Source organism: Schistocerca piceifrons, chromosome X (assembly GCF_021461385.2).
Source record: "Schistocerca piceifrons isolate TAMUIC-IGC-003096 chromosome X, iqSchPice1.1, whole genome shotgun sequence".
NCBI lineage: Eukaryota > Metazoa > Arthropoda > Insecta > Orthoptera > Acrididae > Schistocerca > Schistocerca piceifrons.
Window position 1 is genome coordinate 614,324,781 of NC_060149.1, and position 14,780 is coordinate 614,339,560.

General features: G+C 39.0%; 1 protein-coding gene across 2 annotated transcripts in view; it reads right to left on the reverse strand.

The window, feature by feature from the left end:
- LOC124721110 (26S proteasome non-ATPase regulatory subunit 2) overlaps nucleotides 1-14,780 on the reverse strand; it is a 124,232-nt gene that overhangs the window by 50,604 nt on the left and 58,848 nt on the right. For both annotated transcript variants that reach the window (XM_047245928.1, XM_047245927.1), the window contains exon 10: nucleotides 10,905-11,156. In XM_047245928.1, the coding sequence (XP_047101884.1) occupies nucleotides 10,905-11,156 (252 nt within the window). The remainder of the gene's footprint in view (nucleotides 1-10,904; nucleotides 11,157-14,780) is intronic.

A 14,780-nucleotide genomic window follows, 5' to 3' on the forward strand; every position in this document is an offset into this window, starting at 1 on the left:
CACAGGGGCTTCCTTCATGGAACGATCACAGGTATGACGAGCTGCAGATTGGGTGTCAGAAGAAGCTTTGATCAACAGGGAGCTCAACAGCATCTTACTAAGAGACTCCACTTCACCAAACTTGTCCTCGATATTTTCCACAGAAAATAATGGCTTTGTGGCAGTGAATGTGTCCCCATTCGTCCTAGTACAGACAAGGTAACGGGGAAAGGGTTTCATCCCAAGACGGCGAGCCTGGCCCTTCTCCAACGGAGTAACCAGTGAAGGAAAGGTTGCTGGGTCATACTAAGCAGTACTGAAAGATCCTTCACCATTTGAAGAGACGGCCGTTTGAGAATGGCCATATTTTTGAAGCCTGATATGCTTCCTGTGCCAAGCATCCGCCCTGATACCACCCACTCCGACCAGGGGCTCTCCCCATGGGCGCCACCAAGCCACAGAAAGCGGCGTCTGGCACGGTGCCTGTTATTGGGAGTTCCGATGCTCCAAGAAGATAAGTAACCACTCCTTGGCATACGTCGGGAGGGGACACCTCAGGTATCAGAAGTGTGGTCCCTGTGTTGTCAGGAGGCTCAGCCATATGCGTACATAACAGCCCCACCACATGGACTGGCTACAGGAATCCACACCGTAGATGCTCGGGAGGGAGTTCTTCCCCATATGGCTCACACCAAAAACAGGAAATTTTGAAGTGGAGTTCAAACCTCAAGTGGGGACCTAAAAGCCAAAAAGGAGCAACACTGCAACCAATACAGGAAACCAGATGGATAGCCAGGTCAACATAAATCAGAACGCTGAGAGAGGGGAAGGAGGTGGCAACAGGGAAGGAACAAGGATAGGGAGGGAGGGCACGGTGATGGAAATGCAGCCAGGGACAGAAAAATTGGCTGCAATAGCTCGGAGCCCTCTGTGCATCTCACGCATGAAAGAACTGTGAGCCCCCTGGGGGGCTGGAACCTTCATAGATGCATTTAGTCGAGAATTTTACAGTGTGCAGGTGGTGCTAACCCACACACTGGAACCATATTATCCAGTCAGGACCAAACAAAACTCCTACACAACTGCAAGGGGCATAACCCGTCTGCACCTCAGTTCTTCCCATTCAGACATTTTAAACATTTGGCACAGCTTAAGAGGTTCTAAACTTAATGTGAGGCATTCATGTGATGATCTTGTCAAATATAAGGCCCAAAAATCTCAGTGATTCTTTAAAATCAAGAGTGGTCTCCCTTAGTTTTAAAAGTGATAGGTTAAACCCTTCGTGTTGAACCATGGATCTTGTCATCGGTGGGAAAACTTGTGTGTCTCAGCGATACAGATAGCCGTACTGTAGGTGCAACAACAATGGAGAGGGTATCTGTTGAGAGGCCACACAGATATGTAGTTACTGAAGAGTAACAGCAGCCTTTTCAGTAGTTGCAGGGGTGACATTCTGGATGATTGACTGATATGGCCATGTAACATCAACCGAAACAGCCTTCCTGTGCTGGTACTGCAAACAGCTGAAAGCAAGGGGAAACTATAGCTGTAATTTTTCTCAGGGGCATGCAGCTCTACTGTATGGTTAAATGATGATAGGATCCTCTTCGGTAAAATATTCCAGAGGTAAAACAGACCTCCATTCACATCTGCGGGCGGGGTCTACTCAGGACGACACTGTTATCATGAGAAATAAAACGCGTTCCATGGATCGGAATGTGGGATGTCAGATCCCTTAATTGGGCAAGCATGTTAAAAAATTTAAAAAGGGAAATGGATAGGTTAAGGTTAGATATAGTGGGAGTTAGTGAAGTTTAGTGGCAGGAGGAACAGGACCTCTGGTCAGTTGAATACAGGTTTATAAATACAAAGTCAAATAGAGGTAATGCAGGAGTATGTTTAATAATGAATAAAAAAAATAGGATCACAGGTAAACTACTACGAACAGCTTAGTTAACGCATTATTGTAGCCAAGATAGGCACAAAGCTCAGACTCGTAACAATAATACAGATGAAGAGATTGAAGAAATATATGACGAGATAAAAGACGTTATTCAGATAGTTAAGGTAGACAAAAATTTAATAGTCATGGGGGACTACAATTCTGAAGAAGAGAAATTTGTTAATATTTAGTATAGATTTAAGTATCAGGAAGTCTCTGCTGAAACTATTTGTATGGAGTGTAGCCATGTATGGATGTGAAACATGGACGATAAATAGTTTAGACAAAAAGAGGGCAGAAGCTTTTGAAATGTGGTGCTACAGAAGAATCATGTATGGATGTGAAACATGGACGATAAAATGATAAATAGTTGAGACAAGAAGAGAATAGAAGCTTTTTAAATGTTATGCTACAGATGAATCCTCAAGATCAGATGGGTAGAGCACATAACTAATGAGGAGGCAGTGAATAGAATTGGGGAGAAAAGAAATTTGTGGCACAACCTGACCAGAAGAAGGGATCGGTGGTTAGAACACATTTTCAGACATCAAGGGATTGCCAGTTTAGTACAGGAGGGACGCGTGAGGGGTAAAAATCGTAGAGGGTGACAAAGAGATGAATATGGTAAGCATATTAACAAGTCTTCAGACTGAAGACCGCTACAGAACACAGGTTAAAATGACAACGATGAACACACACAGTTTTTCCAAATGCAAGGCTAAAACTTGTTTTCTCTGCCCATATCCCTAGTCCCGTAAGTTTCAATTCTAGTTGACGAGTTAAATTCAATAATAGGTTTCTTACAGACTGATTCCAAGAACCCCTTTCATCTAAATTATCTCATTAGCCTGAAGTTCTGCTTTAGAGTATTTCTACATCTACACGGCTAGTCTGTAAATGCCTGGCAGAGGGTTCATCGAACCATCTTCACAATAATTTTTTTTATTATTCCGCTCTAAAACAGCAAGTGGGAAAAACAAAAACCTATGTGTTTCTGTGCAAGCTCCGATTTCCCATGTTTTATTATGAGCTCTGACTTCCCTTATTTTATCAGGATTATCACTTGTCCCTATGATGGTCAGCGTCAACAAAATGTTTTCACATTTAGAGGAGAATGTTGGTGATTGAAATTTTGGAAAAAGATCCCATTGCAATGAGAAATGCCTTTGTTTTAATGATGTCCACCCCAAATCCTGTCTCATGTCCATGACACTCACCCCCCACCCCCCCAGTTTCTGATATGCAAAACGTGCTGCACTTCTTTGAACTTTCTCAATGTACTCGATTAATACTCTCTGCTAAAGATCTCACACCACACAGCAGTATTCCAAAAGAGGGCAAACAAGCATAGTGTAGGCAGTCCCTTTAGTATATTCTAAGTGTTCTGCCAATTAAATGTGGTCATTGGTTCATCTTCCACATAACATTTTCTGTGTGTTCTTTCCAATTTAAAATGTTCATAATTGTAATTAGTAGGTATTTAGTTGAATTTATGGCCTTTATATTTGATTGATTTATCATGTAACCGAATTTTAATGGATTCCTTTTAGCATTCATGTGGATGACCTCACACTTTTCATTATTTAAGGTCAATTGCCAATTTTCATACCATACAGATATCTTACCTAATTCATTTTGCAATTGGCTTTGATCTTCTGATGACTTTACTAGATGATAGATGACAGTATCATCTGCAAAAAACCTATGATGGCTGCTCAGACTCTCCTAAATAGTTTATATAGATAAGAAACAGCGGAGGGCCTATAACATTACCTTGGTGAATGCCAGAAATCACTTCCTTCTATTTTACTCGATGACTTTCCTTCAATTACCATGAACTGTGACCTGTGTGACAGGAAATCATGAATCCAGTTCTGGTGTAAAAACCCTTCTGGAAATCTAGAAATACAGAATCAATTTCAAATCCCTTGTCGATAGCACTCAACACTTTGTTGAGTAAAGAGCTAGGTGTGTTTATCAAGAATGTTGTTTTCTATATGTGTGTTGACTGTGTGTCAAGAGCCTATTCTCTTCTAGGTAATTCATACTGTTCGAACACAATATAAGTTCCAGAACCCTGTTGCAATCATTGTTAATGATCTTGGCCTGTAATTTAGTGGATTATTCCTATTTCCTTTCTTGAATATTGGTGTGACCTGTGCAACTTTCCACTCTTAGCGTACGGATCTTTCGTCAAGCAAGTGGTTGTATATTATTGTTAAGTATAGAGCTATTGCATCAGCATTTTCTGAAAGGAGCCTAAGTGGTGTACAACCTAGACTGGTAGACTTGCTTTTATTAAGTGATTTAACTTGCTTCACTACTCCGAGAATATCTACTTCTAAGTTACTCATGTTGGTGACTGTTCTTGATTCGAATTCTGGGAATATTTACTTCATATCTCAATCTACTTCACCAGCAACTATTTTATTAATCATCTAAACATGAGAAATACTTGACTAAAAATGGTTTCATTTCCATGTTTGCTTCCGATAGTATGGAGGCAATATTGAAAGTTGAAACCTGCAAAAATGGTAAAATTAATTGAAATTAATGAAATCAACACCGTATTATACAGGGCAGTGAGAAACAGTCTGAAAAGCTTCTAAGGGTGTTGAGGGGGAGGTTGTGCTGAGAAACAGTTGTTGAGAAAAAAAAAATCGATACACTGCAAAGTTTCAGAGTTACTTAGCATTGAATTTAGCCAATCAGCCTGTGCAAATTCAAGCTGCCTGCCAGAGGCAGTGTTGTCAAATATGTTCTTCGTTTGGTTTCCTCAAACAGAAGAAACATTGGTTTGCTCACTAGCTTAAAATTATTACTTCTGAAAAAGCACATTTTAAATGGTAATAAGCATTTCAACAAGCGGTAACTCATGGGACAACAGATGTCTGTGCATTACTGCATTTTAGTGCAAGCAAGTGCTTGAATTTGCATGTGCTATGATCTGATTAGCTAACTTCAATTCTAAATAACTATGAAACGGAGAAATGTATTGAATTTGTTTCTTAAGAATTATTTCTCAACACAGCCTCCCCTGCGACACCCTTACAAGCTTTCCAGGCTGTTTCCAACCACCCTGTATATACTACAGTCTTGATTTTATATAATACTTCTATAACTATAAAGGTCGTGTTAATAAGCTTGACTGTATGAATGAAAAACTAAAAATGATATAATACAGCAAAACCAGTAGAAATTTGTTAAAACAGGAATAGGGAAATGTTAAAGAATCGAATCCAAATTTGCATTTCGATGTTCGTAGGACTATTTATGAGGAAGGACTACCAAAACATGCAGTGAGTTAATGGAGTGAGACAAACATAATTATCACCAAGATTATAGAGAGCAGCAACTATTTTGAGATAGCAGCTCTTAAAACAGTTGAAGTGGAATTTTCTAACACAATTTGAAGACTAACTTCTTCTTTATAATGACAATATAATAAGAAAATGTACTTGTAATATACTGATGGTCATGAGTGGAGACAATAGTGTAGATAAAATCTGCAAAACTAATGTATGTAATAATTTGACTATTATTAGAATTTTAAACTGAATCACATTTCTTATGATTTTCTCAGATTGACTCACAGAACCAAGTAAAATATTGTAGGTGCATACAAGAAGGCCACTGTTTAAAGATAATTGGTAATGTACAAATGTTAAAGAATTCTGTGTGTCAGTAGAATTAACTTTTAATTTGAAGTACAAAGGTATTCTGAAAAGTGAAGCTTCCATATTTTCTATTTTGATCTCAACATTGTTTGAGGTATTACATGTCATGCATATAGCTTGGTCTACTTGCCCACGTCACTAACCCAGGTTGCAACACACTGTCGCTACAGGGCTTTGAATTGTAGTGTGTAACATGGCAGTGTGTAATGTAACTATGTCGGTGAGTAAGTTCATCCACACATGAACCACCCTCTCCTTCAGCATGACAATGCCAGACCACATACGAGTGCTTCAACATCTGCAATAATACGGTGCCTTGGGTTCAGTGTCATCGATCATCCTCCATACAGTACCAACTTGGTCCCATCTGATTTTCATCTGTTTCCAAAACTTAATGAACACCTCCAAGCACTTCACTATGATAGTGATGATGTGGTGCAAGAAGAGGTGAGGTTGTGGCTCTGTCAACAAGGCCAAACAGTCTACAGTGACGGAATCAACAAACTGGACTCTCATTGGGAGAAATGTGTTAGTTGCCACGGTGAATATGTTCAGAAATAAATATGTAGAGATGAAATACATAGATGTTAATAAAGGTTGTATTATTTAAAAAGCATTACTATTCAGCACACCTTCATAAAAATTCTGAGATTCAAGTAACCCTTTTTTTCGCCCCCTTTAATGAAGAGTAATAGTTTGACTAATTTCTGTATTATTAATAAATGTGCTTGCTTTACAACAGCAAATAACTAATATTCAATTTGTTTATTTGAGTGGAAAGTTGAAGTGAATTGCTGAACTGTTTATATATATTTTGTGTGTGGGAGAGTACTGTTGTGTTCTCCGCTACAATTACACCTGAAGTCGAACGACAGTAAATTGATGTTATCAACATAAAGTATTTGATTATTTTTTCCCTTAAGCAGACTTCTTTTGCACAGTATAGTCTGGCTGTGTGAGACAAGTAATTCCATATTTACTCGAATATAACACAACCCCTTTTTTCAAGGAGATACTTTGAAAAAAAAATATTTTTAACATATTCTGACTAATCAGAATTACAAACTGTTTCACTGACAAAGTTTCTGCCTAAAGAGTTAACATTATATCTCTCCTAAACTTATACCATTTATAGACTGTTTACATTCTGACAATAGGAGGAGAAATAGAAAACAAAAAGAAATGGTTTGCATTATTTTTTCTTCACTTCCTTCTTTGCTTTCTACCTAAGCCACTCATGGGAGTTACTATTTTTAATCATCGTTGTCGTCGTCATTATCATCATGGTTAGGGGGGACCTAATAAACTAAACTCCATCCAAACAGGCCTTGGAAGGCTCGGTTGTCACAAATATCTCACAGTTTCTTTCAACTACCGGGTGATCAAAAAGTCAGTATAAATTTGAAAACTGAATAAATCATGGAATAATGTAGATAGAGAGGTACAAATTGACACACATGCTTGGAATGACATGGGGTGTTATTAGAACCAAAAAAATACAAACATTCAAAAAATGTCCGACAGATGGCGCTTCATCTGATCAGAATAGCAATAATTAGGATAACAAAGTAAGACAAAGAAAAGATAATGTTCTTTACAGGAAATACTCAATATGTCCACCATCATTCCTCAACAATAGCTGTAGTCGAGGAATAATGTTGTGAACAGCACTGTAAAGCACGTCCGGAGTTGTGGTGAGGCATTGGCGTCGGATGTCATCTTTCAGCACCCCTATACATGTCGGCCAATCACAATACACTTGCAACTTCAGGTAACCCCAAAGCCAATAATCGCACGGACTGAGGTCTGGGGACCTGGGAGGCCAAGCATGACGAGAGTGGCAGCTGAGCACATGATCATCACCAAACGATGCGTGCAAGGGATCTTTCACACGTCTAGCAATATGGGGTGGAGCACCATCCTGCATTTTGGTTCTAATAAAACCCCATGTCATTCCAAGCATGTGTGTCAATTTTTACCTCTCTATCTACATTATTCCATGGTTTATTAAGTTTTCAAATTTATACATTGTATTGTCCATGGTTTTGATTATGGTGGGACCTGAGAACACAGCTGTTTTTTCTGAATAAATAGCAGATTTTGCATATATACAGAGATGAAAATTTGACAGTATTCTTATTTGCCTCTCTACTTCCAAACATGTTACCTGCCTGCTGCTCTCTCACTAGCTACAGTGAACCAGCAGCTGCGAAACTCACTTTTATTCCTCTCACACCTCCCTGTGGACACTGACAACATTGCTGCATGAAACACGTTAGGATGCCACTGACGTATCTAAACTTTCACCATCTCCTGCATAAATATACACTATTGTTGAGTACTTGTCCACTTTTACAATCAATTCAGTTCTGACTACAAATGAAAAGGCAGCTGATGCAGAAAAAGGTTTAATTGTGATCTCTTTTTATCAATACTACAAAAATAGTCAAGTTTTTTCTTTTGCTAATGTATAATATATTTTAGTAAAATCGATGTTGCATTTCTTCAATGGAGCTAATTAAAAAGTATTATTAGTTTTATGACAACTTTCTCCAATCAATCTAGAAACACAATTAACAATAATTCATCATAAAAAACAGCATACATGCAGCACAAGGAGGTTGGAATAGATTTTAACCTCATCGAAGCAGTTTCATGGAGCTCAACGTCATTGGCCAGTGTGGCAGGTACAACAGCGGCTATTCTACAATACACAGCTGACGGGTAACAATCAGTGGCAGTGCTCGCTCATCTCACATGAAGTTAAATACAATCCTTGTGAAAGAAATATTAAATAGATTAAATAATAGCTCATTAAAACAAATCATAGGCAAATTAGACATTGCTTGTGATTGTAGCAGTGGCAAAAGTATGAACACTAGTGTCAGCAGTTTTGTGACACTACACAACCATTCTGAATTGTTTGAAATAAATCTTCAAATGAACTAATTTGTCCAAACTTCATCTGTAAATGTATGATGAACCCTATAGTAATCTGTTACATAATGTAAAAACTTTTACCTCAGCAGTGGTGCAGGATGGTTATAATTAAACTTTCACTACTTGAGAGGACCACTATGAAAAGCGAGTGATCATAGGACACTGAAACTTTGTAGAAACATTTGTAAGAACATGTGGAAGAGACATAATGAATAAACCACTGATAAAACACGTTTTAGTTTTCATGTGAGAGGTTTCTATTCTGGGTTACAAATGTTGCTCAATGTGATGACTATCTGCATCCATGACAGCCTTGAACCACATTAGAGATATCAATTCACAATTGTTTGCAGTACTTTTTGAATGGTGGGCCATGGAATTTTCAGCTGTCATGACACAGCTCGTGCACTGCTTAAAGATCGCACAGCGCATCCAGCACTCTCAGTCATGGCAACAGTCACATCTTCAACAATTTGTGGCACAATTGCAGTTGGCCTCTTCCATGAACAGTTCCCAAATCACCAATTGATTCAAACTTCTGAACCACGTTCTTCAACACCAGTGCAAAAAAGAGGACCTCTCCGTATTCCTTTAATATGTTGATACTCGCGAAGAGCAGCAGTGCTATTGCTGTAATTCTGATAAAACAACTTTACTAATAAAGCCCTGTTCAATTTGTCCAGCCTCATGTTGACTGCAACAGTAATGAACACTAATGATTGATGCTTGTGTTTCAATTCTATGTTTCCACACCAGTACTAGCGCATAATGGTAAGTCTACACTATTAACAACACAAATACTGAAGCGCACAGTCTAAATATCAATCTTATGAAGTTGGGTACCCATATGGTTTTCCATCTACACTGGTTCAAGTAGCAAAAGTTTAACTATAACCACCCTTTAGTTTAATCTGTGAATGCAAGATAAGACTGCATTTTTTGAATGATGAATCTGGGAAAAACCTCATCTTATAATCGAGCAAATAAGGTAATGTAAGGCCTGGCAGTTTTCATGCACTAGACTTGTGCATACATGCGCATAAACTGGCTCTGTCTTGGAATTCTGATATACTGGTGTCAGTATATGCCTGCCACAGGGCATCTCCACACATACAGTTGAGTCACTGCCCACCCACATGCAATACCGTTGTTTTCAACTATTGTGGTTCAGACATGGAATAAGAGTCTTTCATGGTTTGCAATGGAATCTCGATAAGCCCATAATTATCCAGTGATAGGGTGACAGACACTGTTGCAAGAGGTCAGCTTAGCACGTGCATTATTATTACCGTTTTTAACCATTTTTATGGAACATATTGGTGAAGGTCACTTATTCGGTCTTCGCATATTTTTGTACCTCATGGACCCAATGCCTACATATCCTGACAAATGACACAGAGGGTCATCAGCTGAGGACAAACCCCCATTACACTAATTGGATCACATTGCACATCTGTGATCAGACATATGACAAATTGCACAGATAAACACATCAACACTATTTATGACATTAATCGATTTTACTGAAATTATTGCAAGATTTTAACAATTACCAAGGGGCAAAATTTATATCATTTTTCTAATTAATAATTTCTTAGTGCTGGAGCTGCGATGCTGAACTGCTTCTACTGTAATATTAAGTTTTCAAGTTGTTATGATTGATAGCCGGTAGTGAACAGTCAATACCTTACAGTTAAAGAGAATCTAATTCAACTTGAATACGAAGGCAGGGTTTTGTCAACAACAGCTGTAAATACATTAACACACACGTACAAAATGCTCCCAGGCCCCAAATGTGAGTAATTTTTATTATTCAAATTTTACGAAAAGTCCATCTTTTTGTCAATCGTCTTTCAGCGGATGCAATAACAACTGACCAGTTCCTACCAGAACAGAACAAATTGTTGTCAGCAAGGCCACACTGTGAATCAAATCACTTCGGAGTATCACCTGACTAGTGAGATGGAGGGCTCTCGGAGCCATGACGGAAAAACATCTCTTTCCATGCTGCCACCTAGAGCAGACGCTAAATGGCTTAGCTTCTTTACCTTGGCATTCTCTTTCTTCTCTGAGATGTGTCTGGCTTTATCTTCTCTTGTCCCCCAGCCAATCCTCACCATTTATTCCCATAAGCAAATAAATCAATATGGTTCCTTCTTCTGAACTTGAGTACTGTGTATTAATTACAAGCCCACAGCACTTTCCAATTCAGACTACATCCCTGAGGGAGTGTGAATATAATTAAGGAGTGTGTTGACTCGGTTTTTTTATTTGGCAAAGGGAGAGGTCACAAGAATTCAACATCTCTGAAAATGAAGCAACAAAATAAAAATAGATATGTAATATTAGCTTCAGGGTAGACTTACCTAAATGACAAAGTCCTAACCCGAGAGGAAGAAATTTGGCATAGCTTTCAGTAAGTTCTGCCTCAGGTCTTTCCATTATTAGCTGCATAAGTGTCTCAGTAACTTCAGCATTACACGAGCCCACAGATATCAATCCACAAGCTAAAGCTGCCATGGCAAGAACCTCAAGGCTCGATCTTGGATCACTGAACACAGGATACAGAAGAGTTAAAACTGCCTCCCTATTGGAACCAGCATATGCCAATCCAAGCCCTGAAACAAGTTAACAACTTTAAATCAATTATTTTCATAATACACTATTAAAATAACGTAAAAATAACATTATTTTATCATTCTCTATTACATTAGCAAATTTCATCAAAGTTGTAGATACTAAGAAGATACTTTTCTTGCATTGAATTTTAATTGGCACACAGCAAATATTAGTGTTCAAGATCAAAATAGAGTGGTTTCCCCACTTGGGTGAGCTTAAATTTGATGCACCTTCCTGAAGATACTTTGCACGCAATTAAAAAAATTACCAGCAGTATAAGAAACAATAGTAACTCCATGTGTTAATAGAATTTCTGTATATGCAGTCAGTTACATTGTATGCAGAAAGTACAGTATATATGCTTTTAAACAAGATCGACCCAGATTTGAAAATTAATACATGGAAGATAGTCACAATACCAATTCATACAAAGAGAAAAGTGTGGAAAAAGGCTTAAAATTGAATTAATCGCTGAAAGACTATGTTCTGCAGAACCATCATTAACACGAGTCTTTAGGAAAACAAAATAAGTCAATAAGTACAATAAAACAGTGTGGAAATTGGTATGAAGCAGAGTTTGCGTGTTTAATCATAGACATTAGTAATCTGCTTATACCATGGATATGATGGTTAGGTATTTACAAATCATGACACTAAAATTTATGGATTAATATAAGGAACTCTAAATGGATGAGTTTCCTTTCAAATTTTACACTGAATATGTTGCAAAGCTGCTCCACATTTCTGTTTGCTGTTAGGGCTGATCACTCCTAGTACTAGTGTGCCACCTGTGTTCATAAGTGTGTTCATTCTGCAGAACTTCAGACTTGCATCACTAATTTCACTTTGCTTTACAATACTAAATCATATTTTATGCTCAGATATGATTTTCCTTGGGCTCCTTTTCGTAAAAAACATGGATTGGAGTAGTAACATGTGAAACTTAAGATCTCCCGGGCAGAAGCTTATGTTCAAATTTGGAACTTATTTGTACTCATGAATACGAAATTAAATTAGCACAGTGAAATATGACAGTTTACATGTGACATGTTACGATAGAGAAAGGAGCCTGTGATCACTGTTTACGGTGTCACAAGTTACTCCAAAATCATAACACAACACACACATGTAAATCCAACTGATGACGGAGGTTTAAACCTTCAAAATGCATTGCAAATAGAAATAAGCAGTGACTGGTAACAGTGAACTAGTTGTTTCATTTGGTATCAATAACAGTCACGATAAAGCATTTGAAGTGAAACACTTATTATTGTTATGCTAAAAAAATTGGCAGGATTGAAAAATGCTCAACACATACACTATGTGATCAAAAGTATCTGAACACCCTCAAAAACATACGTTTTTCATATTAGGTGCATTGTGCTACCACCTATTGACAGGTACTCCATATCAGCAACCTCAGCTGTCATTAGACATTGTGAGAGAGCAGAATGGGGTGCTCCGCGGAATTCACAGACTTCAAACGTGGTCAGGTGATTGGGTGCCACTTGTGTCACACATCTGTACATGAGGTTTCCACACTCCTAAGCATCCCTACATCCACTGTTTTTGATGTGATAGTGAAGTGGAAACGTGAAGGGACACGTACACCACATAAGCGCACAGGCCGACCTCATCTGTTGACTGACATGAGACTGCCGACAGTTAAAGAGGGTCATAATGTGTAATAGGCAGACATCTATCCAGACCATCACACAGGAATTCCGCATCAGGACCCACTACAAGTACTATGACAGTTAGGCGGGAGGTGAGAAAACTTGGATTTCATGGTCGAGTGGCTGATCAGAAGCCACACATCACAAAGGTAAATGCCAAACGACACCTTGCTTGGTGTAAGGAGTGTAAATGTTGCACGATTGAACATTGGAAAAACGTTATGTGGAGTGACGAATCCTGGTTCACAATACGGCAATACGATGGCAGGGTGTGGGTATAGCGAATGCCCGGTGAATGTCGTCTGCCAGCGTGTGTAGTGCCAACAGTAAAATTTGGAGGTGGTAGTGTTATGGTGTGGTTGTGTTTTTCATGGAGGGGGCTTGCACCCCTTGTTGTTTTGCATGGCACTATCACACCGCATGCCTACATTGATGTTTTAAGCATCATCTTGCTTTCCATTGTTGAAGAGCAATTCGGGGATGGTGACTGCATCTTTCAACATGATCGAGCACCAGTTCATAACAGCCTGTGGCGAAGTGGTTACACGACAATAACATCCCTGTAATGGACTGGCCTGCACAGAGTCCTGAACTGAATCCTACAGAACACCTTTGGGATGTTTTGGAACACCAACTTCATGTCAGGCCTCATCGACCGACACTGATACCTCTCCTCAGTGCAGCACTCCGTGAAGAATGGGCTGCCATTCCCCAAGAAACCTTCCAGCACCCATTTGAACATATGCCTGTGAGAGTGGAAGCTATCATCAAGACTAAAGGTGGGCCAATACCATATTGATTTCCAGCATTACCGATGGAGGGCACCACAAACTTGTAAGTCATTTTCAGCCAGGTGTCCAGATACTTTTCATTACATAGTGTATCAATGTGTGCCAACAGCTTCTTAATGGAATTGGAGCTGTCAAAATGTGGAATTATACCAACCATGCTTGGCAACTTCTGCAACTTTTTTAAAGACATCCATTTCTAAGGTGTGTATGTAAAGAGATTTATTTTTATTGGTGTGAATATTTGGAAAACTGCTAAATTCACAGATGAGCAATACTAAATGTTAATTTCCCCCATGACAAAAAAAAAAAAAAACATTCAATACTCAAAACAACCATCAAATAGTCCATAATATAGAAATTACTGATGGTAGTTGGGTTTGAATTGGGGACCCATGGCATGCCACCCAGCGATGCTAACCATGCATGCATGCATGCATGACAGCTTGTGGCATTCATGCACGACAGCTTGTGGCATTCCTAGCTCTCTCTCTCTCTCTCTCTCTCTCTCTGAAGCTCTCACTGGAACTGACTACGAAACCCTAAATCTAAATCTTGTCAATGATCCTCTGAATGGTGGCATTGGTAGATCCTTGCATTCTGGCCAGGTTGTTACATCCTTTCACTACGATTAGCATCAAAGGTATCCCCTCCTGCCGAAGCTTTGTGACTGTTGAGTCTATTTTCAGTTTCCTTGAAGCTACACAGACGATCTGCACCTCTAGACTGTAATAGCACTGTATACAGAGGACATGGACAATGTCTCTGTGTTTTTGTCTTCTTGATCGAATGACATAATCCTCAACTCCATATGTGCCATCTGATGAGAACTCTCATTCTTTCTCCTGAACATACAGGGCCTGTATGTGAACCGGTCGTCTCAGTTCACTCCTGATCATGGGGTGTTTCATGTAGCCATCCTGAGTATAACCTGGTTGGAAATGTAACAGCGCATCCACTGTTGTTCCCATGTACTGACAGTGGAGCAAACAGAATGGTGTGAAGCCTGTAACATCCTGCTTCGCTGTGTTTTATACAAATGTCACTATGGGCAGTACTGTATCCCACTGTCTTTGTTCAACAACGACATATGTCGAGACCAAAATCCCAACACCTGTGAGGCTGTTCACCTGTGGATGATAGGCAGTTATCATGTGTG